Source organism: Verruconis gallopava (assembly GCF_000836295.1).
Source record: "Verruconis gallopava strain CBS 43764 unplaced genomic scaffold supercont1.13, whole genome shotgun sequence".
NCBI classification, from domain to species: domain Eukaryota; kingdom Fungi; phylum Ascomycota; class Dothideomycetes; order Venturiales; family Sympoventuriaceae; genus Verruconis; species Verruconis gallopava.
In genome coordinates this window covers 537,994-564,204 of record NW_015622149.1, presented here as the reverse complement: position 1 = coordinate 564,204, position 26,211 = coordinate 537,994, and the positions used below count along the sequence as shown (strand labels likewise).

Here is a 26,211-nt window from a genome sequence, read left to right as displayed (position 1 = left end):
CTTCTCGTCGCTGTTATGGAAAGATCCCTGTCGGAGACCGTGGTGTCCGCGGCTTTCAGCCACGGGTGCTGAGACTATTTCGCTGCTCCCCAGACTGTGACGCGATTCGACTGTCTTGGCTGCCGCGCCAGGGAAGCTCTAAACGTCTTTTCCAAGACGTCAAGACTTGGGAATACGACGAAGCTGCATTCCCGCTTCTGGACATCGCAGCTGTTGGAAATGTAAAAGGATCATGTAGTCGTGGTCGTATATATGGCCATTCCCAAATGAAGATAGGCTCCTCGATTTCAGAGACGAAAGTGCTCCGGTTCTGTTCAGCATCAACGAGATGGCTGCGGACGCCGAAAAGACCAGTGCTGGCGCTAACGCGGAGCCGGACGTGGACTCGACCGCAGAGGGCCAAGGTGGTTTCTTTGGCAACTATGCCGTACGTCTACGACGGCGGATCGCGGCGATGTTGGCTGACGAGTTTTCCTGCAGCGCATCTTCACGTTCGCCGACAAGAAATCATGGACGCTGATCGCGATCGCGTGCGTGGCTGCCGCCGGCTCGGGCGTGCCGTTGCCGCTCATGGATTTGGTCAGTCAGAAACCGCAATTTGAAACCTCCGGAGCCATACCACGTGCTGATGGCGGGATGATAGATCTTTGGAAAGTTCGTCACGACCTTCAACAACTTCGCTGTTGGAAACGCAAGCCCTGCAGAGTTCCGCAAGGAGCTTAACCACTGGACCTTGTACTTCGTATACCTGTACGTTGGTGTCTTTGCTTCCGAGTCAAAGCCGGCTCTGGCTCTGCTGCCTTTTCCCAGGGCCGCGAGGTCCGCGATCTGGCAGCTTGGCACATCTCTCTGGCTAGGAGCAGGACAATGCGAGGCTGATCGTTCGCAATAGTTTCGTCGGTCGCTTTGTGCTCAACTACATTTGGACTTTCTGCTTCTCGCTCTCTGCTATCCGCATCACGAAAGCCCTTCGAATACGAACCTTGCAAGCAGCGCTGCGACAGCCGATTTCGTACTTCGACGTCAGCAAGACTTCCAGCACCACGGTTCTCGTGACGACCAACAGCAATCTTGTGAACAATGGGATCAATGAAAAGCTCGGTCTTGTCATACAGGCCACTTCAACGTTCATCACAGCTTTTGCCGTGGCTTTCGCGGTCAATTGGAAGCTCACCTTGATCACATGTGGTGTCGTCCCAGCCATCGTCATCATCGTCAGCGTGTGCATCGGCATCGACAGCAAGCAGGAAGCCCGTATTCTCCCGATGTACGCGAAAGCCACGATGCTGGCTGAAGAGGTTTTCGGCACGATGAAAACGGTCAAAAGCTTCTGGGCGATGCCCGTATTCGAAGCCAAGTTCGAGCGGCTCCTGGCCCTTGCGAAGAAAGAAGGCTACAAGAAGTCGCCGAACTACGGCGTCCTGTTTTCGACGGAGTACTTTTGCATCTTTTCCGGCTACGCGCTGGCCTTTTGGCAGGGTATCAGGAGGTACGCGAGCGGTGAGATTCAGGCACCGGGCGACATCGTGACGTAAGTAGAGCAACCAGGTCCTTGAATTGTCAAGGACGCGGAGACGCTTTGTAGCGACGGTTGGTAAACTCAAGAGTTCAGAGCTTGCCATTCGTACTCAGCACCGACCCTACTTCTACTCTGTATACTCTTATCACTCACTGACCAATCTCGTTACCAGGGTAATATTTGCAGTCGTGCTGGCTGCCACAGCCTTAACTCAGATCGGACCGCAGTTTCTCTTCTTGTCCAAAGCGGTCGGAGCCAGCATCCCTCTCTTCGACATCATCAACAGGGAGTCTGAGTTGGATCCATTTTCCGAGGATGGAGAGAAGCCTCAGGTTTGCCGCGGCGAAATTGAGATTCGCGACGTGCGCTTCGCATATCCGGCACGCCCAGATGTTGAGGTGCTCAAGGGCATGAGTCTCAAAATACAACCGAACAAGACTACGGCTCTAGTTGGTCCAAGCGGATGCGGGAAAAGCACGATCATTGGACTGCTTGAGAGATGGTGAGCGATTTTTGACCTACTTTTCATCAACGCTGCTCAGCAATTACTTTTCCTGCTTGGCAAATCTCGCCCCCTTTAGGCATTGTTCCGCACGTGTGACTTTGGGAGAAAGATAATAACGTTGAATAGGTATGAGCCAGCTTCGGGCCTCATAATGCTGGACGGTCAGTCGCTCTCAAATTTGAATCTTCGATGGCTACGCACTTCGATTCGCCTCGTAGGCCAAGAACCTGTTCTCTTTCGCGGGAGTGTGTTCGAGAATGTTGCCCATGGGCTTGAGGGAACATCGCAAGCAGATTTGTCAAGGGAAGAAAAGATGAAGCTTGTGATTCAAGCTTGTCAGGATGCATATGCACATGAATTCATAGAACAGCTTCCGAACGGATATGACACGCTGCTGGGAGAGCGTGCTGCGAATCTAAGTGGTGGCCAGAAGCAGCGTTTGGCAATAGCTCGGGCCATCATTTCGCAGCCCTCTATCCTGCTTCTTGACGAAGCAACCAGTGGTCTAGACACCAAAAGTGAGAAGATTGTGCAGGAAGCTCTCAACCGAGTGGCTGCGAACCGCACTGTTATCGTAATTGCACATCGTCTATCAACCATTAAGACTGCGGACAATATTGTTGTTCTCAATGAAGGGCGAGTGATTGAACAAGGTAAGGGCATCCTTATCTGGTTACACATTGAGAAATGAGGGAGCTTCGGGTCCATTCGTATTGAACAGATGATATTCCCATCACATTAACACAGAAGGCTGAGCAACGTTGTTAACGTACGTAGGGACGCACGTTGAGCTCATGGGTCGACAAGGTCGATATTCACAGCTGGTCAGAGCTCAAGATCTTGGCCAGCGTGAAGAAGCAGAAGAACGAGAGGAAAACGTAAGAAAGGGAGATATGTCCGTCTTGTATTCGACGCTCTCTAGGAAAGAAACGCAGACAAGCAATGCCCGTGGTGATGACGATCGGATCACGGACGGCCACGTCGGCTTCCATTTCAGTCTATCTCAAGCCATTTGGGTGGCGGTCATGGACCAGCGAAAATTATGGCTGTGGCTTGGTGTTGTCCTCGTCGGATGTACACTTGCTGGTACGGTTCCACGCGCGTCTGCTTTGCTGATCAGGTGACTAATCAAGAGCAGGTTTAACGTTCCCTGCTCAGGGTATTGTGTTCGCTCGCATCTTCCAAGCGTTTCAGCTTCCACCTGCCCAATCAGTCAATCGTGGTGACTTGTTTTCACTTATGTTTTTTGTCATAGCGCTGGCGAACTTCTTGTGTTACTTTGTGATTGGATGGATCTCGAATTATATTTCGCAGGTAAGACTCGAGTCAACCAGAATCAAACTTAGGGATGCACACTGAATCACAGATTGTACAGTGGTCGACATATAATTTTCGTCTGAGGTTGTTCAAAGACTTCTTGGCGCAGGACATGGAATTCTTCGACCGGCCTGAGAATAGCACCGGAGCCTTGGCGAGCAAGCTTAACGACTACCCGAGCAACTTGCAGGAGCTACTTGGATTCAACATATTCTTGATCGTAGTAATCATTGTTAATATATTGTCTTCGAGTATTCTAGCCATTATTGTCGGGTGGAAGCTCGGTCTTGTGGTTGTTTTTGGTGGTCTTCCGCCGCTGGTCTTCGCTGGCTACCTGCGCATCCGTCTTGAATTAAAGCTTGACGAAGATACAGGCGTTCGTTTCAGCGAATCGGCAGGACTTGCGGGAGAGGCTGTAGGCGAGATCAGGACAGTCGCAAGCTTCACACTCGAGCGGCACGTGCTACAACAATATCAAGATATGCTGCGGCATATTGAGTTAAAAAGTGTGCGTGCCTTGTTGTGGACGATGTTTTGGTACAGTCTATCACAGAGCATGTCCTTGTTAGTCATGGGTTTAGGGTTTTGGTAGGCTTTGTTTGATCTATGCTTAGGGCGTTGGCTGACAATGCGAACAGGTACGGAGGCCGTCTTATGTCGTATGGAGAATATTCGACAACCCAATTCTTCATCATATTTATCTCCGTAATCTTTGCGGGAGAAGCCGCTGCTCAGTTTTTCGGCTACACCACAAGTACAAGCCACATTCTATACTCCGGTCCGTCGCACTGACTTTTTCTACAGGCCTTACCAAAGCAAAGACTGCCGCGAATTACGTGTTTTGGATCCGATCACTTCGACCTAGTATCAAAGAAGATCCATCCAAGCCCGGCCCGGCAGATGACGAAGATACGGAGCCATTGGCGATAGAAGCAAATGACCTCTGCTTTGCTTATCCGTTACGTCCTCATGTTCAAGTGATTCGAGACCTAGATGTTGAGGTAAGATCTCGCAATGCATAATCCTCATTTGATGCATGCTGACTGCCTCAAGATACCTTCTGCAAAGTTTACCGCCTTTGTAGGTGCTTCAGGTTCTGGAAAATCCACAATCATTTCTCTCCTGGAGCGCTTCTACGATCCAACATCAGGAACCATTACCATCCGCTCTCCATCGTCCGACAAAGAATCACTATTGCCTGACCTGGATCCACATAAATATCGTGCATCCATCGGACTTGTCTCGCAGGAGCCGGTGCTCTACTCAGGGACAATCAAAGAGAATATCTCCTTGGGGCTGATAAAACCTAAACAAGAAAACGAAAAGGCCGCGTCGGACGAGAACGAGGTGGAGATGCGCGTGACTGATGAAGAAATAGAAGCTGCGTGCCGTGTAGCGAACATTTACGACTTCATAATGTCTCTTCCTCAAGCACTCAACACCGAGGTTGGCGCAAAAGGCACGCAGCTTTCTGGGGGTCAAAAGCAACGTATAGCAATTGCCAGAGCACTTGTTCGCAGACCAAAGCTGTTGCTACTTGACGAAGCGACGTCCGCTCTCGACACCGAAAGTGAGAGAGTCGTGCAGGAAGCTCTGGACAGCGCTCGAGAAGGAAGAACGACGGTAGCGATCGCGCACAGGCTTAGCACGATCAAGTACGCGGACATGATTGTTGTGATCAACCGCGGGAGGATTGTGGAAATGGGAAGCCATGACAAGCTGCTTGAAAAGAAAGGCGTGTACTGGGACATGTGCAAAGCTCAGGCCTTGGACCGATAATTGGTTTGTTCGACTATGCGACAAATCTCAGCTCCTGCGATAGCGTGGCATGGCGCTTGTATAATATTTTAGTCTACGCTTAACTACATCATCACAATGAAGAACATGGCCGCCTGGCCAGTTTCTCACTAGCGTGGCAGGTCATGATGTGCAGTAATCAAGTCTCGGTCACAATACTCGTCCGCGGCGAAATTGGCCGACGCGCCGTCCCTTGGCTGACAAGGCAAAGGAGGAAAATTGGTTCGGCAAAGCTCTACAGATAATCTCCTTCCGTACGCGCTGACGGCGAGACAGACGCTCCTCTGCGTCTACCGCCTACCCTTGAAACGGAGACACGGGGTTTTAGTCTCGCTGGAGCACCAAGACAAAGCTGGGCACAGGGACTATAAAAAAGCACGAGAACCCACGAGCTGCTGCGGCCGTCGGAACAAAAAAGCCACGCCACAAAGTTGCTTCCCAAGAATCGGTCGTCTATCCGAACTACCAGAAATGACACAGCCAGAGCAGAAGACGATCACTTTGGTCTCCGGTGCGAACCAAGGCATCGGCCTCGCGACGGCGACGGCCCTCGCTCGGGACCACGGCCACCACGTCATCATCGGCTCTCGCAGTCTTGATGCCGGCAAACGCGTTGCGGAGTCGCTCAAGGCGCAGGGCCACTCGGCCTCGTCCGTGCAGCTGGACCTCATGTCCGAGGAGTCCATCGCCGCGGCGATCAAGCACGTGGAGACGACGTTCGGACGTCTGGACGTCCTCGTCAACAACGCGGCCATCCTGTTTGACATGACGGACAAGTACGAGGGCGTGTTCGACCTGTTCGCGCAGACGTTCGCCACCAACGTCGTCGGCACCGCCGCGCTGACCGAGGGCCTGTTCCCACTGCTCCGCAAGTCCAGCCTTCCGCGCGTCGTCTGCGTCTCGTCCAGGATGGGCTCGTTCGCGCTCGCAAAGGATCCGACGACGCCGTACTACCACCTCAACGTGCAGGCGTACGACGCCAGCAAGGCCGCCCTGCAGATGCTCGCGATCAACTGGGCCCGCATCCTCGAGCCCCACGGGGCAAAGGTCAACGTCGTCTGTCCCGGCTTGGTGTCGACCAACTTGCATCCGGCGGTGAAGGCGGGCCACGCGCCCGAGGTTGGGGCAAAACGCATCGTTGAGATGGCGACTGTGGGACCGGACGGGCCGACGGCGACGTTCTCTGACAGGGATGGAGTCGTACCTTGGTGATTCTGGAGGAGATGTACAGTTCGCGAGTAGAATAGGACGAAATGAAAACAAACAAAAAAATTTTTTTTTTTTCATCACATCAGAGCATGTCGATGGCGAGGTTCAGTAGGGTGCCAAATTGGCCAGACTTTGCGTTCCAAGAGTCTAACTGCTGCGCGACGACGGGCTCGTCAGCCTTGGAACGAAGGTCGATGAGATCGCCAACGGTGATGAGATTGTCAAAGTCGACGAGTGCCAGGCGCTGCTGCCACGACAGCGCATCGCTCGCTTCCCACTGCAGCTTCGCGGCGGGAAGCGGAAGCAGCCGAAAGTCCTCCAGCGTGGCGCAGCGCACTCCGGTTTGCAGGCTGAAGACCAGGCTCATCATGAACCACACGCAGGCGGTTCTTCGCCGCGACTCGGCGAACACCCAGTCGTCCCAGCTCGTGCTGGGATGCGTGTGTTCGTCGTAGCTGAAGTGGCCGCCATCCTCCTGACAAAGCGCGATGAGCCGTTCGCACACGGCTCCGGACAGGACGAGCAGCTCCTGCACCCACTCGCGCCGGCGAAGGTCCTCTTCGATGACGAACATCATGACGTACACAATCTGCGTTTGGCACGCGGCAAGCAGGTCACCCGTCGACATGTGCGTCTCAAGAAACCGGAGCTGCTCCGCCCTGATGCACCTCCATATGAAGCCGTGGATCTCCGGCGTCCTGCTCCAGAACATCTGACAGATCCTTTCGCAGACCGCCAGCGGCTCCGGCAAGGCGTTCCGATGCCGCCACGGGTGTACGAAGAACGGCAAGTCGTCCGACCGCAGCATCTTTTGAGGGAAAGTTCGAAGGTTCTGCAAGATAAGCCGGGCGCTTCGATCGGCAACCGCATTTCGGGGTTGGTACCTGGTCAACGTCCCTATGTTGTTGCGGGTGCTCAGAAGCATTTCAATCAGAGGATCACCGAGGGCGTAGCTTTGAACATGAGGCAGCCCCTGCGACAGCGCCAAGTAGACGCCCGAAGCCGCAGAGACGAGCTGCTGCTCTTGCAGCTCTCCAGGCAAAGCGACCGGAAGCGGATCCGAAACGAACCAGGATGGTGACGATGAGGACGATGTTGTAGCCGCAGCGGAGAAGGCATCGGTGAGTGGGGTCAGAGTCGAAGTTGGCCGTGACGGGCTGAGGCGTGACACAAAAGCTCCATGCAGCGTCGAGTCTCCATCATGCGACTTCTTCACGTCGTAGACGCACTCGATGTTTCTCGCCGCGCATCGAGCGCAAGGCGTCGCAAAGGTACACTTCGCTTTGGCGTTGCCGCAAGCGCGGCACGCTTTGTGCCGCCTCCTCAGCCGACCTTGGGCGCGGCGGCAGTACGCCGCATGGCGCTTGTACGCAGAATCTACCAGCTTTGCGATCAGCGGACGTGCAACAGCTCGGGACGAGGAATACCCTGTGCATACTGTTCGTGAAGGGCTTGCTGCACAGCGTGCAGTACTGCAAGACGTCTCCCGACTGCGTCGCAGCTCGTTCGGCCATTTTGGCCAGCTGGGAAGCTGAGACTGCTTCATGGTCACCCTAAAATACTGTCCACAGGAGAAGACCGTGAACGTGTGTGATTTGTAAGCGACGTACGCATCACACCGCACTACGGCGTTTGAAGATTCACGAATGCTGACTGAGACTCCCTGTAGCGAGGCGGCCAATTTGGCCGGCGCTAAGGCGGTTCTATTCTATTGCGTTGATCACAACGCACGCGCCAACGGATCATTCTATGCGTATTGTCATGCATCCAAAAGAACGCGTTGATACTCTAGATCACGCCCAGGCTCTTAAGCGCTTTTTTTCCCCCCTACTCTCCTCCTCGTCATACAGTGCCTCGTCAAGGTCAAATACAACAAGCGTCGTTCTGCTCTCTCCGTAGAAAATGTAGGAAATGCGTCACGGTGTGCTCCGACACGTCACGAATTGAACTCGTCCATTTGGCGTAACGCACAGGTTTCGAGGAGTGAACTAGAAGACAGAAAATAGAAGGGGAAGAGAGAAAAAGGGAGAGAGAAAGGAAGAACGAAAATGAACTGGCATCTTGAAACCTGATTAAGATTTTGTCAAATCTTCAAATCCGACTTATGTATGTGTTCGTAGACATAGCTTCCAAATTCCGGCGCTCACGCGCATCCCTTGTATCAGCAAAAATGCTCACGTCCCTAGCCCCAAACATGTGTGTGTGTATGTGTGTGTATACAGCACGAGCTTCCGCGTGCGGGTCGTCGCGACGCCAATAGTCTCGCTGCTGTAACGTACCGTTTATTTAAATTTTTTTTGGCCACAGGCGACAATCTGGATATCAAAGAGGCAGGTGAAATGTAATGCACTGCTTGTTTCGCCCGTCAAACGCCAGCGCAAGCCGTTATATGATGATGGGACACCATGATCGCTAAAGAAGCCAGCCTCATACTCGCACAACTCGCTCACACGTACACGGGAACACCGTAAAAAGGCGCTCCCTATATTTGAGGACCGGCAGCAATGACCTCCGGAGTTGCCTGATCGGCGTACTTCTTGAAGTTCTCGATGAACAGGCCACCGAGCTTCTTGACCTCCTCTTGGAAGTCGGCAGTGCCCGTCCACGACTTGGCCGGGTTGAGCAGCTCGTCCGGTACGCCGGGGCACGACTTGGGCACCTGCAAGTTGAACGTCTCGTAGGTTTCGTACTCGGCCTTCGCGAGTTCGCCGGAGTGGATGGCGTCGAGGATGGCCCGCGTGTACTTGAGCGGACAGCGTTTGCCGCCGGTGGTGGCGCCCGCGCCAACCCAGCCGGTGTTGAGCAGCCACGCGTTTGCGTTGTGCTCAGCAATCTTCTCCGCCAGCATCTTGGCGTAGCGCATGGGGTGCAGAGCCAAGAATGGTTGAGCGAAGCAAGATGAGAAGGTGGCCTGAGGCTCGGTTACACCTTGCTCGGTACCGGCCATCTTGGAGGTGTAGCCTGAGATGAAGTGGAACATGGTCTGCTCCGTGTTGAGCTTGGAGATTGGCGGCAGCACACCGCGGGCATCGCACGTGAGAAGGATGATGTTCGAGGGGTGGTTGTCGCTGATGCAAGGGATCTTGGTGTTCTCGATGTATTCGATCGGGTAGGCGCAGCGGGTGTTCTCCGTGAGCGTGGCGTCATCGTAGTCGACGACACGGGTGATGGGGTCGAAGACGACATTCTCGAGGATGGATCCGAAGCGAATTGCATTGAAGATGTCCGGTTCCTTCTCGGCGGACAGACCGATCGTCTTGGCATAACAGCCGCCCTCGATGTTGAAGATGCCCTTGTCGCTCCAGCAGTGCTCGTCATCGCCGATGAGGGCACGCTTGGGGTCTGCGGAAAGGGTGGTCTTGCCAGTTCCTGACAGGCCAAAGAAGACGGTGACGTCGCCGTCTTTGCCCTGGTTTGCAGACGAGTGCAGGGTGAGGACGTTGTGCTTGACGGGCATCTCGTAGAACAGCACGGTGAAGATGCCCTTCTTCATCTCACCGGCGTATTCGGTGCCGAGAATGACCATCTCCTTCTCGGCGAAGTTGATGGCAACGGACGTGGACGATGTCATGCCAGAGGTGAATCTGTTGGCAGGGAAGCCGCCAGCATTGTAGATGACGTAGTCGGGGTGGAAATGCTCCAGCTCCTCCGGCGTGGGCCGGATGAGCATGTTCCTCATGAAGAGGGCATGGTAGGCACGAGCACAGACGACGCGGACTCTGATTCTGTATCGCTCGTCCCAGCCTGCGAAACCGTCGACGACGTAGATTCGGTTCCGCGTGTTTAGGTAATCAATGGCACGTTCGCGGTTGATCTTCCAGACCTAGACGCGCATCGACGTCAGCTTCAGCTCGCGGCATTTTTTTTTGTTTGCTGCCAAAAGCGCAAAGCGCAAGAAAACAAAGGCGTCACTCGAAGTGAAACTCCGGGTTTAACCGACGGTGGGCGATCGGACAGGCACGTGAAGGCGGTTGCCGAGAGAGTCCCCGGCTGGAGCGGGCGAAATGCGGGGTGCAGCGCCTCTGCAAGGAGTCACAAACCACAACGATGGTCTCGTCCTGGGCCGGTCTGGAGCCCGTGGCCTGGTGACGTCTGCACAAGCAAGGGCCCGCCGCCCGGATGGAAGAAGAGATGCCGACAGCGCCCACAGGCAGGAAAGAAAGCGCACAGCATACGACGACACCGTCGTCGGGGACTCACCTCAGGGCTCATGGGCTTGTTGACGGGGCCCCACCAGATGTCGGCTTCCGACGTGGGTTCTTGCACGATGCGCTTGTCTGAAGGCGAGCGGCCGGTCTTCGCGCCCGAGTAGGCTGAGAGCGCGCCTGACGACGTGATCGCCGAGCCCGTCTCGTACACTAGGGCATCTTCGTACAGCGCGGCGACTGCGGGGTTTGCAACCTGCGGAGCGGAAAAGACGCGACGGTTAGAAGGTCGGAGATGCTTCCAGCGGTTCCACAAGGCCGCAGGATAGGGTCAAAGATGAACTCACGATTTCGACACGGTCGTAGTCGATGTGGGCACGCTCGTGCAGCTCCTCCTCGATCTCAGTGTGTTCTCTTTGAGGCCTGGTTTCCACGTTAGACAACCCGCACATCATTTGGCAATTGACTCGTCTCCTTGCTCTGCTTCTCTCTGCCTCCGTCTCTCTCGCACTCTCGACGTGCAGGACAGAGACATAGGGAAGCTGATGGGGGACAGAGATCATGTGGCAACGTACTGCAGACCCGCTGGATACAGCGTGGTCTTGTTTACTGCGGAGACCATGGTTTGAACGGACGGCGTCAGGAAGGACAAGCAACAGAGACGACAGTGGGGGACGAGTATCTGCTGAAGGGGAGAAGATTCAGCAAACGGACGAGATGAGGTCGAAGGGCACGGCGGGGTGTCTGGTTTTAATACCCTCTGCCATGTGTCGAGCGTTCGGAAGCGTGTTGCGTAGCAGGCAAGCCGTTCCTCGTGGTGGTACCCAGTTTCAGCGACCCCAGATTGACGCAGACGGCGCTGATTGGCCGCAAGCGGAAGAGCAGCCAACAGCCGAACCCGGGACCCGCGATGGAGACTCCGAAAAGTCTTCGTTAAAGGCAAAGCCAGAGTCACAGGTCGGGAGAAACCGTGGATATGACCAGGCGCAGCGCACTTCATGGGGCGGATCAGGATGGTCCGCAAGGCGAGGAGGAGCACGAATGGCAGCACGTCCTGGCGCAAGCGATCGGGGGGGTTTGCGAGCGGCCGGCCACAGATCTAGGCGGCCGCGGAAGCAAGGCGACGGCCTGGAACAATGAGATGCCCGGCTGGCTGGTCGACAAGAATGCACGCAAGACTCAGAAGACAGCCGACGACGGGCCGTGCGAAAGGGAAAAAAGGAAAAAAAAAAATAAATAAACGTGCAAATGAACGAGGCACTGCTGGGCTGAGGGTGACGACGATACGCCGGGGGCCGATCTGCCAGAACATGCTGTTGGCTGCATGCCCGCGAACAGTCTCGATCGTAGTGTGCTCCTTTGGCGTGGAACTGTGCCTTGGGACGAGGCACAGAGCGTGCTGCGGCGAACTGGCTGGGCGGCCGCACCCCGCAAAAGTACAGGCAGGCTGGCTGGACGCCGCCTGCGCACGCGGTCCCGGCACGTACTGTCGTGCCAGAAGCAGCGCAACAGCAGCAGCGGCGGCAGCGGCGAGCCCGAGCCGCAGTCCAAGTGAAGGCCCAGCGGTAGACACAGTCGAGGCCTCGCTTTTCACACGCGACACTCACAGAGACGGGTTCGCGCGACAGTCAGCGACGGCCAGGCCAGCTCAGCCCGGGACCAGGCCCAGGACAGGGCCCCTGGCCAAGGGGGGACCGCCTACTTGCTGGTGCACCCAGTACGTTATCTGCGGTTCCTTCAAGGACCCGCCGTGCTGGGTCCATGACATCCTCATCGCTTGTCCAAGAATGCCAGGCCGTATGGAGACGTCGCAGGAATCGGGCACGTCGTCTATCCAAATCCATCCTCCGCTGTCTCTACGCCCACACGCTCACGCTGCTTCTACTCGATCTCCTCTCTTCTCTTCTCTTCTCTTCTTTTCGTTTCTTTTCCACCCGCGTCTTCGTTCGTCTCTTCACGCCGGCCCCTCGCTTGGTGCCCAACTGTGGTGTCCCCACCCCGCAATGATTGCCCCTCCCCGTTGTAGCGACAAAACACTGTGCCTCAGCTCGTACAACTCCACGCGCTGAACCCGGCCGACCCGAGGTGGATGCGCGGCCTTGTCGGGAAAACGAGCCGGGAAGAACAGAAGGGAGAAAGAAAAAAAAAACACTTATTAATTCACGCATCGCTCACACGAAGCTCGCTCGCCTCTTGCAAAGCAAGAGAGATAACTGTGCGGCCGCTTATTTGTTTCGGATCAGAGGGAACAACGTCACCGTGCCCTGCACTTTTCTTACCCGCAGATCCACCTCGGGCGCCAAACATGCAATCGCCCTTTTTCGGGCGCTGGTCCAAGGTCGAGATGCCCATCGCGATGCTGACCTGTTCGTGTTCCGCGTAACGTCTTCCACCCTCCTGCGCTGCCCGCAACGACCTGCACCACACGCCTGGGCATGTTCGGGAAGAGTCCACGGCCGGGCCTCTATCGCCGGCTGCAGACATGAAACATCAGAACAGTGCATGCATTGCCGCCCGGGCAGACGCCTCTACTCTCCGCCAGAGCATGCGATCGGGGAGAATCGTAACGTGTCCGACGCCTCAGCCTCATGCTGTTTTCATGCCTGGACGGACGTTTTCGGCTAGACTCGGGAGTCTCTGTCGCGAAGAAACGAAGCAAGTTAAGACGGCCAAAGCATTTATCCACCGGCTTTTGTGTGTGTGTGTGTGTTCTGTTTGTTTTTTGCCCTTGGCCTTCTTTCTGCACGGATACCGTCCGCCCGTCATAAGTGTCGAATCCTTTTTTTTTTCCTTTTTTTCTTTTCTTTTCTTTTTTCTTTTTCGATGAAGACGGAACGTCACCTCGGTGAGAATCATGCGCCACACGACCTGTCCGACTCGAACAAACGTCCATCGTGCCCTCGACCTCTTCTGTCTGCACCCGGCCAAAGTTGCCGTGTCTCAACAATTTTCAGATGTCAAGACGTGAGACCGGCTCATCTCTGCGTAAGCTGCCATGAAGAAAATGGAAACTGAACACCGTCGCCCTGTGCTGCGCAGCAATGCGTGCAAGGGACCGCATGAGGATCTGCATGCGTCATGATTCGCCCGTGCTCATTCGTGCCTGTGGACTTTTCTTTGCTCGTTGATCGTTTCTTTCCAGCACCGCCGGCCCAGGTGATCACGGAGGCAATTCTCGCTACAAACACTGTCCAAGCTTTACGGGACGTGCACAAACGAAGCTCCCGCTTCCCCTGAACGAAGGGAGCCTTGTACGAGACATAAAAAAAAAGGGAAGTTCGTTTCTTGGAAGCCCTGGTTGGGGTCTACCTTGGAGAGGGATTTAAAGAAAAAAAAATACCTCGATTTTGCTCTGTTAGATACCCTGTTCGCCATCAATACTCCTCCTCCCCCTTGAACACCATGAACCGGTGCCGCCCGTCATCGTCGACCCACGCACGAAACATGCCGCCGCAGTTGTGATTCTGCACCACCCGGCCGTGAGACCCGACCAGCTCGATGCCGATCATGCCGCCCTCGCCTTCGCCCGTCTTGCCAAAGCGGTCGCCGGCGGACTTTTCCAGCTCGCCACCTGGCCCGGCCACCGCGTCGACGGCTTGAGCAAGCGACACGCTGGGCGCGAAGCGCGTCATCGCCGCCGCCGTCCGGGCGGCGTTCACTCGCAGGAACGAGTCGCCGTTGCCCGTTCCGCTCAAGCCTACGGCGTGACGAATGTCGTCCTTGTCGCGCGGCGACTTCTGAGCAACGTGGGGCGGGCCGGTCGAGAGGCTGGGCAGGCAGGCGCCGAGCAGGCCGACCACGTCTCCCCGCGACAGCAGGTCTAGCGGCGACGAAGACGAGGATGGTCTGCAGCCTGCGGCTTGGTCCGCTCGCCGGCTGGGCTCCATCCATTCCTCGGCCCAGAAGCCCGCGCCCAGCGTCGGAGTATCCCCGATCCGGCCGGGTAACTTGTTGGTCAAGCCTCCCGTCGAGGTGGCGGCGCAGACGGTCCCGAAGCGATCTAGCACGACCGCTCCCACCGTGCCTTGAGGCAGATACTCGTGGCCGTCCCAGGACGGATCGCCGTCGCGGACCCTCTCGCCGTTCGTCGCAGGCCCCGCCGCCGCTGCCGTCTCCGCCGCGACGGCGCCTCGTCCGTCCTCCGCCTTGCCCCGCTCCCTTTCTAAGCCCCTGACGTGCTCGTCCCACCGCCGCTGCGTGAAGAAGTAGTCTTGCCCGACCATCTCCAGGCCCCACTCCGCCGCCAGCCTTTCCAGCTCGCGCCCGCTCAGCTGCGCGTGCGCACATCCGCCGCCGTCGTCTCTCTCGCCCCGGACCAGCATCTCCCTCGCCAACTTGACCGGGTTCTTGACGTGCTTCAGCAGCGTGCACCCGACGCCCCGCCGCCGGCTGCCCCGCGACACCATCACGCTCGCCTCCAGCTCGTTCGTGCCTGCTCGCGTGAACACGGCCCCCTTGCCGCAGTTGAACAGCGCGTCGTCCTCCAGCCGCGCCACCGCGTGCACGGCCACCTCCAGCGCTGTCGCCTCCGGCCGCCCCAGCAGCGCCTGCGCCTCTGCCAGCACGCTCAGCAACGCCCTCTTGTACGCCTCGTACGACGCCCTCGGTAAATTCGCCCGCGTGACGTTGCCCGCCCCGCCGTGCACGATGATCCTCGGCCGTATCTTCTCCTCGGACCCAACCTTCGTCGTCGTCGTCGTCGTCATCATCATCACCGTCTTCTCCATGTCCGGCACCGGGCTCTTAGCTGGTAAACTCCCCTTTCTGTCCCTTCCGTTTCTCTTCGTTTCCTCTTGTTTTCTTTTTCCGTTCCTTCTCAACGGCGACACCGCGTCGAAGCTCTCGCTTGCTCAGTTCGAGAACCTGACGGCATCCTTTTTTTTTATTGTGCAAATTGGGGGGGAAAAAATTGAAAAAATTTGAACCACACTCCCACCGGCACGTCGCGGTGTTGGTAGAGCGGGTGCTTGCTAAGTGAAGCGGAGTTGAAGGGTGGAGTGAGGAGACTGATAACAGATGGGCTGTCTACCAGGGTAACCCGATGTCGGAGACTCTGGCCAACTCCCCCGGTCTTTGACGTGTGGTCATCAGACATTGTGGAAGTTCCACGGTCTTTTGCTTCAACTTTACGTTTCTAGAAAAAAAAAAGTAGAGAATGGGGGTGGGGGTGGGGAGATTATAAGCAATAATCAGCTTGCGCTACCCCTGAGCATTTATCACTGATCAGTGATTGTAAATGTGTGTGTAATTATCATCTTCCATGGTGTTTTGTCAGGACGATGCTTTTCGTACTCGGCTGAGACGAGACGAAGAGTTACCCGGCCATGCTAGCCGCTTACGCACGCACGTACCCCTTTGGACGTCACATAGCCGCCTGTACGCGCGCCATGTGAAATGGAGCACGTAATTACTGCATCTTTGTGTTCTCGACATGTTCGCAAAAGTCAAAAGAGTTCGCCAGGGCGACGGGCAGCTCAGCCCAGCAACCTGAGAAAATGGTTTACCAGCTAAATGCCTCCTCCACAAGTTTGATCTTAAAACCCCGTCTACCAAGCTTGGCGACGGCGACCCTCACCTCATCGGCCATACCGTTGGGCCCGCTGACGACCACAGCGGCGTCCTCGACGGGGCAAAGTTCTCGCTCAAGCACCTCAGAGATGTTCATGCGCTTGCCAATGTAAACCTCCTTGTCTATATTCGCGAGCGCCACGGCCATGTCCTCGACGATGCCGGGGGTCCTCACGCCCCACAGGAGCCTTGTGCGGCCCGGGTGCGCCCGCAAATACGGGACGCAGGCAGTGATGCCAACGCCGCCGGCGACGCACAGAAGGAATGGATGCGAGGCCAGACTCTCGTGCGACCCGTAGCCCGACTCGACCAAGACGGGGAGCGACGCGTGGTTGCGGATCTTGGCCGTCAGGCCATCGCGCAGCCTGAGCAGGAACGTGAGGCCGACTTTGGCAGGCGCGACCGCGCTGCGCGTCGAGCTGCCGCTTTCCTTGACGACACTCACGGCACCGGACTTCTCCACGTCGGCCGTCTCCTCGCGCTTCCTTGCGCCTTCGAGCGCCTGAGAACCCAGCACGGTCGACGCGACGGAGAACGGGTGGTTCTCCCACAGACGCCATGTCAGGGTCGGGAAATAAAGATACGCGTGGCCCGAGTCACTGACACCTTCGATGTCGACCCGTACGTAATCGTCGTCGATGACGGTGACCTTAGCCGTCCTGACCCCGTTCCGCGCCAGCCGGGCTAGCCTCATTGCACGCTCAAAGCCCCACACAGCTATAGCGACGTAGATCCACGTCTCGTACCCCCACTGTCGTTGGAAGCGGCAGATGATGTGGTAGTAACATCCGACGACGACGAAAACGGCGAGCAAGTTGTGCCACAGGAGGAACACTTCGTACACGGCCTTTCGGATCGGGTACGCCGAGCAGGGAATCATCAATGAGAAGCTCAGCGTCGCGACGCTTCCCCAGATCCAATATGCAAGTTTTACCTCGGTCGCGAAGTCTCCGCTCTCGACGTACGATTTGAGGTACCTATGTGTTTGTGTGCGTGAGCGGTGCGCATAAAACGCGTTGCGAATGGAAGGCTGCCACCTACATGATGGAGTGCACGACGGCTTGCAGCGTGCAAATCCACGCGACCCAGCGGTGCAGCAGCAAAAACGTGCTGTGGCTCCAGTTCGTTACCCACAGCAGAACGTTGTTCCTCCCTGCGTACAGTATCAACAAAGGTAGGTTCGCAAAGCTCAGAACCCCAACTCTGAGGCCGAGGTAGCCGCTCCACTGCTCGTGGACGGTCGCATACCAGGCGTTTGGAGTCGTGGTGTCCAAGCTGACAAAGCTGAGCACGAAGTTGATGATGATCAGGTAGAGGATGAAGAGGGCTTGCCCACGTGTTGGCATGTGGAATATGTTAAAAATAGGGACGTTGTGCTTGGAGCCAAAGGTGGGCGGTGTAATGAAGTAGGCATTGAACATTGACGTCCAGGCAGAGGGAAAGGGTACAAAACGTAGAAGCGAGGTTGCGATTGGAATTGCACCTCCTGTGACGAGAAGGACGATTCTGAATCTCTCGGATTAGCAAATTACTCTGGATTTTTTAAACTTGACGTCGAATCGTACCCGTATCGCTCGTGATGGATTTCGGCGTTTTCAAAGCTCGCATCGCCGTTGTAGTTTGCGAGGTATTCTTCTTCGTCCACCAGGCTAGTTTTGTTCAACGGCTCTCCGCTGACCAATACTTCCGTCGGAGCGTCCGAAATCTTTGCGAGGGCCTGCTGGTACGTCTCTTTGGGAATCGGCTGGCCCTCATCCCTACCCACGGCGTAGGTAGCCCAGTACTTCTCGAGTTGCCACTGTGGTATTCCAATGCAATGTGTTGATATGCAATACGCTAGTGTTTGCAAGTAGACATCATCGGTAGCGTAGCATTCAGGTTCTGTCATTACTTCGCCGCTCATGTCCATTCGCTTCATAAACATATGGTCATGAGAGCTCATGACCATAGAACAAGCCAATTGGCTTCCGGATATGGTGTCACGACATGCATGTGCACATGGCGGTTTATACATGTCGATTCCGTAGCCAATGAGTCCATGACCCGTGCGGCCTTGAGATGTCATAGAATAGGCATGTTGGATTGCTGAAAAGATAAGCAAGGCGCCAAAGGTCTTCGTCATCATCGTCTAACAACTCGAATTCTACGAATTTTGAAGTAATAAAAACTCTGCGCAGGACTGGATTATCTCAAGAGCTTAACAATGACGATTGTTAACCCTTTTATCTCTGTGGGCGTTTGCTCTCCGGCAAACAAAGATAAAAATGCTCACCCAAGAGTCCAGGCCGAGATCTAGAACGCGAAAAAAATGAAATGAAGAATTAAACAAGCGAGTCATATGTCTTACATTAGTGGACTACATTGCTCTCAGAAACCGTGTGTATGGAACCATGAACGGGAGCCACCAGGTCTGCGAGCTTGGCTTCTCGAACAAGCGAGGTGCCAAGAAGAAGATGAGCAAGTTTCCTGCAGGCCGACCCTGAGCGCTGTGCGTTAAAGTAAAAATTGTCTCAATCTTTCTCGATGCTGTGACTCCAAGACTCAGAAAAATGAGGACGGTCGGAAAAGGCGCGCTGGTATCGACAGACGCTTCTTGCGCCTCCGTACCCTACCCGAGAGTCTGCTACCTGGCGACCAATCAAGCTCAAGTCGATCGTAAGATCACTTTCTCGAGAATAAGCCATCTTGCTATTGAAGCCATTGCAAAAGTCTCCACATAGCTCTTTTAACCGTCTCGAAAGTGTGCATGAATACGATGATGACCGCAGACGTCAGTGCTAAAGGGTACGCCTTGATTTGGGTTTCTATAGATATCTAAAGTGTAAGCAGCGTGAAATCATTACACGTGATTCTCTCAACCGTGTTACACGGGACAAGTATCGCCTAATATCTACGATCGTTCGAACGCGGTGGTGGAGTCGTTATTGACCCTTGAATAGACCGTCGTCCTAAAAGCCAAGTTAACCGAAGCCTTACAGCCTGGTCACGTGTTAGCGCCGTCAGGCTGCGTCCTCCGACACCTCACCTGAATTGTCCCTATCTCGTGGCTATTCAAAAACATCATTGAGCAGCACAAACTGAGTGAAAAGCTGCCAAAGAGAAGTACATTCTATCTACCAGAGCTCTCTAGTCTATGCCTCTATTCTCGCACTATGGCAGACGTAGAAACCAAATCAAAGTCTCCTGAGCAGCACCGGGGTATGAAGCGTACGCACGATCAACAACGCAATGATACAGCAAAGAAAGCAGACCTATTACGAGAGCCGACACCTCCTCCTCCGTCACCTCCACGAAAACGAAAGCGTCCTACCGGCGCAGCGCGTATCAGCCGGACGCAGATTGAAGATGCGCAAAGAAAGGAATTGCAGCGCGAGCGAGCGCAACAGGATCCCTTAGCCCCTTCAGCATCTGTTTCGGATTTTGTCAAGCAATCGTACAACGCGGTACCTCAGTATGGACGAGAATGGCGGCGGACGGATTCAAGCATCAAAGGCCTGCGGTCTTATAATAACTGGGTAAAGAGCGTGCTGATCAAGAAATTTTCACCTCAGAAGCCAGGCTTCAAGATTTTGGACATTGGATGTGGCAAAGGCGGGGACTTACAGAAGTGGAGACATCAGCATCCCGAGCTGTACGTGGGCTTGGATCCCGCCGAGGTGTCGATTCAACAAGCTGCAGGCAGATATAGGGAGATGAGGCAAAAGTCGCGTGGCAGGTTGTTCCATGCCGAGTTTCAAGTGAAGGACTGCTTTGGAGAGTCGCTGCAAGACGTCAACATAGTGCGAGAGGTCGGCTTCGACAAGAGTTTGGACCCTAGATGGGGCGGTGGAGGCTTCGATGTTGTAAGCATGATGTTTTGCATGCACTACGCCTTCGAGAGCGAAGAAAAGGCCAAAATAATGCTCAGGAATGTGGCAGGGAGCTTGAAGAAAGGTGGAAAGTTCATCGGGGTGATTCCCAACTCTGATGTGATCTCTGCGAAGGTACAAGAATATCATAAGGCCAATGGAACTGCTTCTTCTATTACTGCGAGCCGGAAGCCAGATCAAGCAGGTGATGAAGAGGATGACAGACCAACATTTGTGGACAGCGATGATGATAGGCCTACATTTGCCGATAGTGACAATGAGTGGGATCCCGAAAAGCCTATAGAGGCAGCGAAGGACGAAGCGTCCGCACAAAATGGCTCTCCGCTAGAAGCTAATGGCACTGCCCATGCGAAAGATGAAGTCTCTAAAAAGGATGACAAGCTACCTGAAAAACCACTTGAATGGAGCAACTCCATCTATCGGGTTCAATTCCCCAGTCGCACCCCTGTTGATGGCGTCTTCCGTCCGCCATTTGGTTGGAAGTACTTCTTCTTCCTCGCTGAAGCTGTCGATACTGTACCCGAATATGTGGTTCCTTGGGAGTCTTTCCGTGGCCTTGCCGAGGACTTCAATCTCGAGCTCCAGTATCGCAAGGAGTTCAGGGAGGTATTCGAGGAAGAGAAGCAAGATAGGGAGTTTGCTGAGCTAGCGGAGCGGATGGGTGTGAAGAGCAGAAATGATCAACTACTTGTGGAGAAGGAAGAAATGGAAGCAGCGAGCTTCTACCATGCGTTTTGCTTTTATAAGGTTTGAAGTCCTTTGGACATATTCTGGGAGATCATGTAGGGCCAGGTTCATGATTGGGAAAACATCTTCATCATCTTCGGACTTATCGCCGATCAGATACTTGCATCATAATAGAGGGACGAACCCAATCGAATGAGCGTATATCTTGTCATGAACATCGTGCAGCAAAACTGACTGCTTGTGCATGAGCCTTTTGAGTATTGTAACAATGTCTTAACGTCTAAGATTATCTACTCTATACGAAAACTAAGCAATTTGCTTCTCCTTCATTTTTCACTCTCTTGAGGCTTCTCATCCTGCCATAGAAGCCAGGCAACGGAAATAGAGCCTTTCACCGCTGCAGCAAGCCAGATGCTAGTTGGCATGCCATTGCTAGTCCGGCTTAACCAACCGCCAATAATACCTCCCAACAAAATCGAAATTACACTCCCGATCCGTCTGTTACGCTGCCAATTCTCCGTGATGCCCGCAAACAGCTTCGGGTCATTTCCAAGATCGCAAAAGCACGACGTGAGCACTGTCGTGGGTATCTCGTTAAAGCCTAATTGTCGCGCTGTTACGCTTTGCATGCCCGCTTGGAAACTCAACATTGGGATCGGTATCAGCGTGATCCAAGGCTCGCTCTCACCACGGTTGTTGCTACCATTTTCCTTGGCTGGTATGCCAGGTACGACACCGGACTGTACAAGGGCAGCAGCAGTCGTTATAAGCGCACATTGGATAAGAAAGCTTGAAGCGAGCGTCAAATGGCGTAGTGGGGAGCCGGTGGCTCGGGTGTAGCGTGCGTGGAAGAGGGCGCCGAAGAAGAAGAAGGATACGGCGAGGAGGGCTTGGAGCCAGGCTCGCGGGTGGCCCTCTGGCTGGTGGGATGCGCCGAGAGCGAGGATGATGGTATTTCCTACGTTGCTGCAATCAGAGCCGAACTCACAAAGAACGGACGGAAAATTGCCAAGTACCGGTCTGCATGGTAGCAAACACACCCCATGCGTTGAAGACAGCGGAATCGACGAGACCGGAGCAGAAGCAGCAGAGCAAGATCGGTATCGATGTCATATAATTGCGCACATTGCGTCTGTAGTATGGGATTCTCTTCGAGACGTCATCAGTGTCCGCATGCGCGTCCCGCGCCTCTTCCGCCGCAGAGCTCATCAGTGAGGATGATTGCAGGCCTGCAAAGGAAAAATTGCGCTTTTTGATTCTATCGGCGTCATCACGACATTTGTAGGGCTGATGGAGCGATCGACACTAAACACAATCGGACCGGACCGATGCTGCGGCAAATGGCCAAAAGGCGCATTGAAACTACTTGTACGCAGGAATCGGGTCTGGTAGCAGAATTTTCGCGCCGTCGAATAGAATGTGATCGAGACACTTTGGTCCGAAATATGACATCTGTCGTAAGGCATTGTGTAGAGGAGAACTAAGGTGGGCGAGGACGTCGACTTTGTTAGTGCGGAAAAGGTTCGGGGATACTTCCCCTCTTGTCTCTCGCTCGAGCAAGACGTATAGCCTTCCTAACCTACATTCATATATTCGGCGTTATTGCATAGGACCGTATCAATGGCTGTAACTCGTCGATTATGATACGAAGGACTTGCACGAGATCTTATATCCTGGTAATTATTGGCACGTCTCCTCTGGGCGAAGCCGCGGCACCAGGGCTGCACCACTTCATATTCGCTGCAGTTATTGTTCTTCAATTAATAATCGCGAAGCACGAGCTGCTATTCCACACCTAATTGGAGCTTTCTTGGTATAGTCCTAAAGCTTCAGAAGCAGTATCGGGCATTGAAATACGAAATGGATCGGTCCTTGGATTCGTTCCAAGGCGGGGTTGCCAGATCCGAGGCTTACCCCAGACTCTGGGGTGCATAGTAGCAACATATCCTCGCAGACAGCTCGGTAACACGTCTTGTTAAAAGACATTCAAAGTTCTCGTTCTTTTCAACATTCTGGTCTACACTTTGCATCTTGAATTAAAATCATTATTGATATTCAGGCCTCTACAATGTCTGCGACGATTCCTCCTCTGATCGCCCACAAGGTTGGTCCCCAGGCCAGGAAATTGCTCGATATTGTGAGTCTATGCTCCAATCCACATGAGATAATAGCTCACCGCCTTGAAAGGTGGAAAAATTTGTTGAAGAAGAATGTTGGTGTTCCAGCACTGAGAAGGAATCATGAACCTATTTAACTTCTGTAAAAGGTATACCAGGAGATGCCGTTGCTAGAGCCCAGTTGGCGGCAGCCAAAGACAGGTGGAACTTCTATCCACCTATCATTGATGATCTCAAGGAGAAAGCTAAAAAGCTCGGGCTTTGGAACATGTTCCTTAGCAAGCATGCTTATGCTGAAGGGTTCGACCTGACCAATCTAGAATACGGACTGATTGCTGGCATTCTTGGAAAATCAAGCCTTGCATCGGAGGTGCGATCTAGCGTGTCTCCAGTATTACTGTGCTGATAGCTCGCATTTAGGCTGTCAACTGTGCCGCGCCGGACACCGGTAACATGGAGGTTATTGCGAAGTATGGAAACGCGCAACAAAAAAAGGAGTGGCTTCAACCACTCCTAGACGGAAAGATTCGTTCTGCTTTCCTCATGACGGAACGCAAAGTTGCTTCGTCGGATGCTCGAAACATAGAGTTGAGCATCAAACGGGATGGCAACGAGTATGTTCTCAATGGCTCTGTGAGTAGATGATGATGCTCGGGTGTACAATTTTAGCTAAGTCGTTCAAGAAATGGTGGTCTAGTGGCGCGGGTGATCCACGGTGCAAGATCTACGTGGTGCTCGGAAAGACGGATCCTAATAATCCAGACACGCATAAGCAACAGTCTGTTCTGCTTGTTCCCGCTGGAACGCCAGGAATTAAGATTGAGCGGATGCTGTCTGTCTATGGTTATGACGATGCTCCCCATGGCCACGCCGAAATCACATTCACTAATGTCCGCGTGCCACTTTCTGCTCTCGTGCTTGGTGAGGGTAGAGGCTTTGAAATCATTCAGGGTCGTCTTGGACCTGGTCGTATCCATCACGCGATGAGGTCTCTTGGATCGGTACGCTATGCACCTGAACACCAATTTTCGCCGAAGAACGCTAACTGTGCACCATAGGCTGAGAAAGCTCTCGAACTCATGATCGCTCGTGTCAATGATCCGGCTCGCAAGACTTTCGGCAAGCAACTCAGCCAGCACGGTGTCATTATGGAGTGGATTGCTCGATCACGTATGGAGATCGATGCTGCGCGGCTTATCGTGCTCAATGCAGCCATTAAGATTGACGAGACAGACGCTAAGGGAGCCCAGCGCGAGATTGCTGCTGCCAAGGTCATGGTCCCGGCCATAGCTCTGCAGGTCATCGACCGGGCCGTCCAAGCACATGGTGCGGCCGGCGTGAGTCAAGATACTCCGCTAGCAAGCATGTGGGCACATATGCGCACAATCAGAATTGCAGATGGGCCAGATGAGGTTCATTTGCAGCAGTTGGGCAGAAATGAGAACAAGCGAAATGGGCCCATCATTGAAGCCGTTGCCAAACAAAAGGAGAGAGTGGCCGCAAAGTTGAAGGAGTACGGCTTCGAAGCGAAGTTTTAGAGATTCATCATACCAGTATGTCAGGTTAGCTTCTACGAATTACCTTGAAAAAAAAAATGAGATATCTATGCACCTTCCTCTATTCCTAATGTTCATATGCACGGTACGAGAAGCATGGATCTTAAGAGTTCCAACACCGAAACTTGACTCTTTTGACTGCAAATCTAGCATTCTCTCGCCTATTCCGCCAGAGTTTTTCACTTCTTCAATCCAGCTGAATGATGAGACACGCTGTAGTCGGAACGGCTTTGAGTCAATATTAATCAAGTTCTTGAATTCAAAAGACAGGATCTTCATTTCTGTATGTGCTGAGTTAAACTCGGATCAAAAAAGGCATGGTGTCCTATTTGACTGACTCTTGCTGTGTTAGGAGTATCAGACCCTTAGATATCAACCGGTTGCGAACACTATTAACGCTTTGAGATCACTATTGAAAGTTATTCATCAACAATGAACGGATGGGAATTCTTAACTAAACGGTTGCGAATAGGAGAATGTATAATTTACAGTCGTGCTCTGTATCGACTGCTATCCGGACCTTACTCATGCGATGAACTATGACTGGTTGCTTGAGTCATCTTCCAATGAAGGGTCGATCCTGCAGCAGACCCTAAGTCATGTGACGCATGGAAAATCCTTATAATCGTGATAATATGTATAATTCTATCTAAATCTTGTTACTGAGGAACGGACTTCACCCTCAGCTTTGCTGGCTCATATTCTGTTCCCTATCTTCTAAGCTTTTTTTTCACCTACCGAAATCATGACGATGTATAGAAGTCATCTTGGTGATGTCTTCGGACCCCCCAAGAACCTTTCCACCTGCTTCAGACCAGATCATGAGCTATAAAAGATGAAAACTGATAGTTACTAAGAACAGTCGAATGATTGTAGTCAAAACAAACATACCTCATCCATGACTCTCACCACATTTCGTCCTTCTGCTCCATTTCTCAATCGCAAATAGGTAGAAGTTGTTACGTCCGACGACGCCATGCGTTTGGAAGGCCGAAGTCAGGAGTGAATTGTGCGAAGGCCGATTTTCTAATCATTGATTATCTTCTGAAAAAGCCTCAGCGCGGATTTTCAACGACGAGAGTGCTTGATGTGTCCTCCACACACAACTACCCCAGACCCTCCTCGCGTACGCAAACCTTTGACTGGGTTATCTAAGTTGCTAAGCATCACTTTAGCGCCATGACCGGAGACATTGGTAATAAACGCGGTAAGCAAATTTGGCTGGCGAGATGAGTCTGTCTGTTGCCACTCACAAAAGAACAACAGACGTGGGTTTCCAAACTTGGACTGAGCATTATGAATAAAGAAGCGGCATGATTCTCTGCTAACCCAACCCAGGGGCACTGGCATCTCGAAGACCCACGGCGCTGCAGCATATACCACCATGCTAGAGCCTCTCTCCGGATTGAGCAACAGTAATCAGCAGAGTGGAGCTGGAGTCAGAGCCGCAAATTGAATATCAACGCCTGCATAGACCTGGTGCTGTGACTGTAAGAAGCGTACATGGAGACGCGCGGTGCACAAATTGATGTGTGAATTGGAGAAATAGCCTGCTAATGATCACACGAAGAATCAAACGGCTCAATGGTCTGTATGTAAAGTTCGCATCCCGGATTATCTTCTCGGCTAACAGCAGTCAGAGTGGTATGATTCTCGCTTTGGGTACGTCCCACAGAGTTGCGAGAGGCCCCGCGTTCGAATCGCGGTTGAGCCCTTTTCTTTTTCTTTTTTTTTGCTCATGGCCACACCGAGAAAGGCCCTCGAATATCGGAGCCTTCACAGAGCAAAGACTGTTATGACTGGACGGGGGGAACAGCAGATCACGCCCACAGGTTGGTCTGCTTGATTCGGGTAGCTTTGCTACGCAGGCTCATTCATCGGCCACTTGCGTTATGAGGCGGTTCGGGGCGTTGCTGCGTGAA

The 26,211-nt window shown here is 53.7% G+C and overlaps 9 protein-coding genes across 13 annotated transcripts; 4 read left to right on the top strand and 5 right to left on the bottom strand.

Annotated features, from left to right (window-relative positions):
- The first annotated feature begins 119 nt into the window (after positions 1-119).
- Positions 120-5,251, top strand: PV09_04678. Of its 3 annotated transcripts, XM_016358065.1 has the most exons (12): positions 120-427; positions 481-579; positions 644-750; positions 893-1,531; positions 1,692-2,021; positions 2,151-2,677; positions 2,802-3,110; positions 3,163-3,338; positions 3,400-3,929; positions 3,980-4,095; positions 4,146-4,342; positions 4,395-5,251. In XM_016358065.1, exons 1-12 carry the CDS (start codon positions 329-331, stop codon positions 5,118-5,120), a joined length of 3,855 nt encoding a protein of 1,284 aa, XP_016214267.1. In that variant the 5' UTR covers positions 120-328; the 3' UTR covers positions 5,121-5,251. The 3 variants fall into 3 exon arrangements, with proteins under 3 accessions (XP_016214267.1, XP_016214268.1, XP_016214269.1); XM_016358066.1 differs by lacking the exon at positions 120-427 and having other exon boundaries at positions 451-579; XM_016358067.1 differs by lacking the exons at positions 120-427; positions 481-579; positions 644-750 and having other exon boundaries at positions 847-1,531.
- Positions 5,108-7,899, bottom strand: PV09_04676. 2 transcript variants are annotated; one of them, XM_016358063.1, is made up of 2 exons: positions 7,775-7,899; positions 5,108-7,724 (listed from the first exon to the last, which is right to left on the bottom strand). In XM_016358063.1, the coding sequence occupies exon 2, from the start codon at positions 7,270-7,272 to the stop codon at positions 6,430-6,432; it is 843 nt and encodes a 280-aa protein (XP_016214265.1). In that variant the 5' UTR covers positions 7,273-7,724; positions 7,775-7,899; the 3' UTR covers positions 5,108-6,429. The 2 variants fall into 2 exon arrangements, with proteins under 2 accessions (XP_016214265.1, XP_016214264.1); XM_016358062.1 differs by having other exon boundaries at positions 7,786-7,899.
- PV09_04677 (uncharacterized protein) lies at positions 5,610-6,350 on the top strand (the record flags this gene model as incomplete). Its single annotated transcript, XM_016358064.1, has 1 exon — positions 5,610-6,350. The coding sequence occupies one exon, from the start codon at positions 5,610-5,612 to the stop codon at positions 6,348-6,350; it is 741 nt and encodes a 246-aa protein (XP_016214266.1).
- A 415-nt stretch (positions 7,900-8,314) lies between the features above and the next one.
- On the bottom strand, positions 8,315-11,267 carry PV09_04675 (phosphoenolpyruvate carboxykinase [ATP]). The gene is made up of 4 exons (XM_016358061.1): positions 11,068-11,267; positions 10,840-10,915; positions 10,548-10,748; positions 8,315-10,170 (listed from the first exon to the last, which is right to left on the bottom strand). The coding sequence occupies exons 1-4, from the start codon at positions 11,112-11,114 to the stop codon at positions 8,830-8,832; spliced, it is 1,665 nt and encodes a 554-aa protein (XP_016214263.1). The 5' UTR covers positions 11,115-11,267; the 3' UTR covers positions 8,315-8,829.
- A 2,546-nt stretch (positions 11,268-13,813) lies between these two features.
- Positions 13,814-15,473, bottom strand: PV09_04674 (uncharacterized protein). The gene has a single exon (XM_016358060.1). It carries the CDS (start codon positions 15,217-15,219, stop codon positions 13,867-13,869), a length of 1,353 nt encoding a protein of 450 aa, XP_016214262.1. The 5' UTR covers positions 15,220-15,473; the 3' UTR covers positions 13,814-13,866.
- Positions 15,474-15,992: 519 nt separating this feature from the next.
- PV09_04673 (uncharacterized protein) lies at positions 15,993-18,185 on the bottom strand (the record flags this gene model as incomplete). Its single annotated transcript, XM_016358059.1, has 3 exons — positions 15,993-17,037; positions 17,102-17,566; positions 17,626-18,185. The coding sequence occupies 3 exons, from the start codon at positions 18,183-18,185 to the stop codon at positions 15,993-15,995; spliced, it is 2,070 nt and encodes a 689-aa protein (XP_016214261.1).
- A 929-nt stretch (positions 18,186-19,114) lies between these two features.
- On the top strand, positions 19,115-20,887 carry PV09_04672 (uncharacterized protein). Its single transcript, XM_016358058.1, has one exon. It carries the CDS (start codon positions 19,213-19,215, stop codon positions 20,680-20,682), a length of 1,470 nt encoding a protein of 489 aa, XP_016214260.1. The 5' UTR covers positions 19,115-19,212; the 3' UTR covers positions 20,683-20,887.
- PV09_04671 lies at positions 20,832-21,937 on the bottom strand. 2 transcript variants are annotated; one of them, XM_016358057.1, is made up of 3 exons: positions 21,633-21,937; positions 21,305-21,574; positions 20,832-21,250 (listed from the first exon to the last, which is right to left on the bottom strand). In XM_016358057.1, exons 1-3 carry the CDS (start codon positions 21,823-21,825, stop codon positions 20,943-20,945), a joined length of 771 nt encoding a protein of 256 aa, XP_016214259.1. In that variant the 5' UTR covers positions 21,826-21,937; the 3' UTR covers positions 20,832-20,942. The 2 variants fall into 2 exon arrangements, with proteins under 2 accessions (XP_016214259.1, XP_016214258.1); XM_016358056.1 differs by having other exon boundaries at positions 20,832-21,574.
- Positions 21,938-22,173: 236 nt separating this feature from the next.
- Positions 22,174-24,300, top strand: PV09_04670 (uncharacterized protein). The gene is made up of 6 exons (XM_016358055.1): positions 22,174-22,753; positions 22,804-22,828; positions 22,883-23,103; positions 23,154-23,366; positions 23,417-23,734; positions 23,792-24,300. Exons 1-6 carry the CDS (start codon positions 22,685-22,687, stop codon positions 24,269-24,271), a joined length of 1,326 nt encoding a protein of 441 aa, XP_016214257.1. The 5' UTR covers positions 22,174-22,684; the 3' UTR covers positions 24,272-24,300.
- The last annotated feature ends 1,911 nt before the right edge of the window (positions 24,301-26,211 follow it).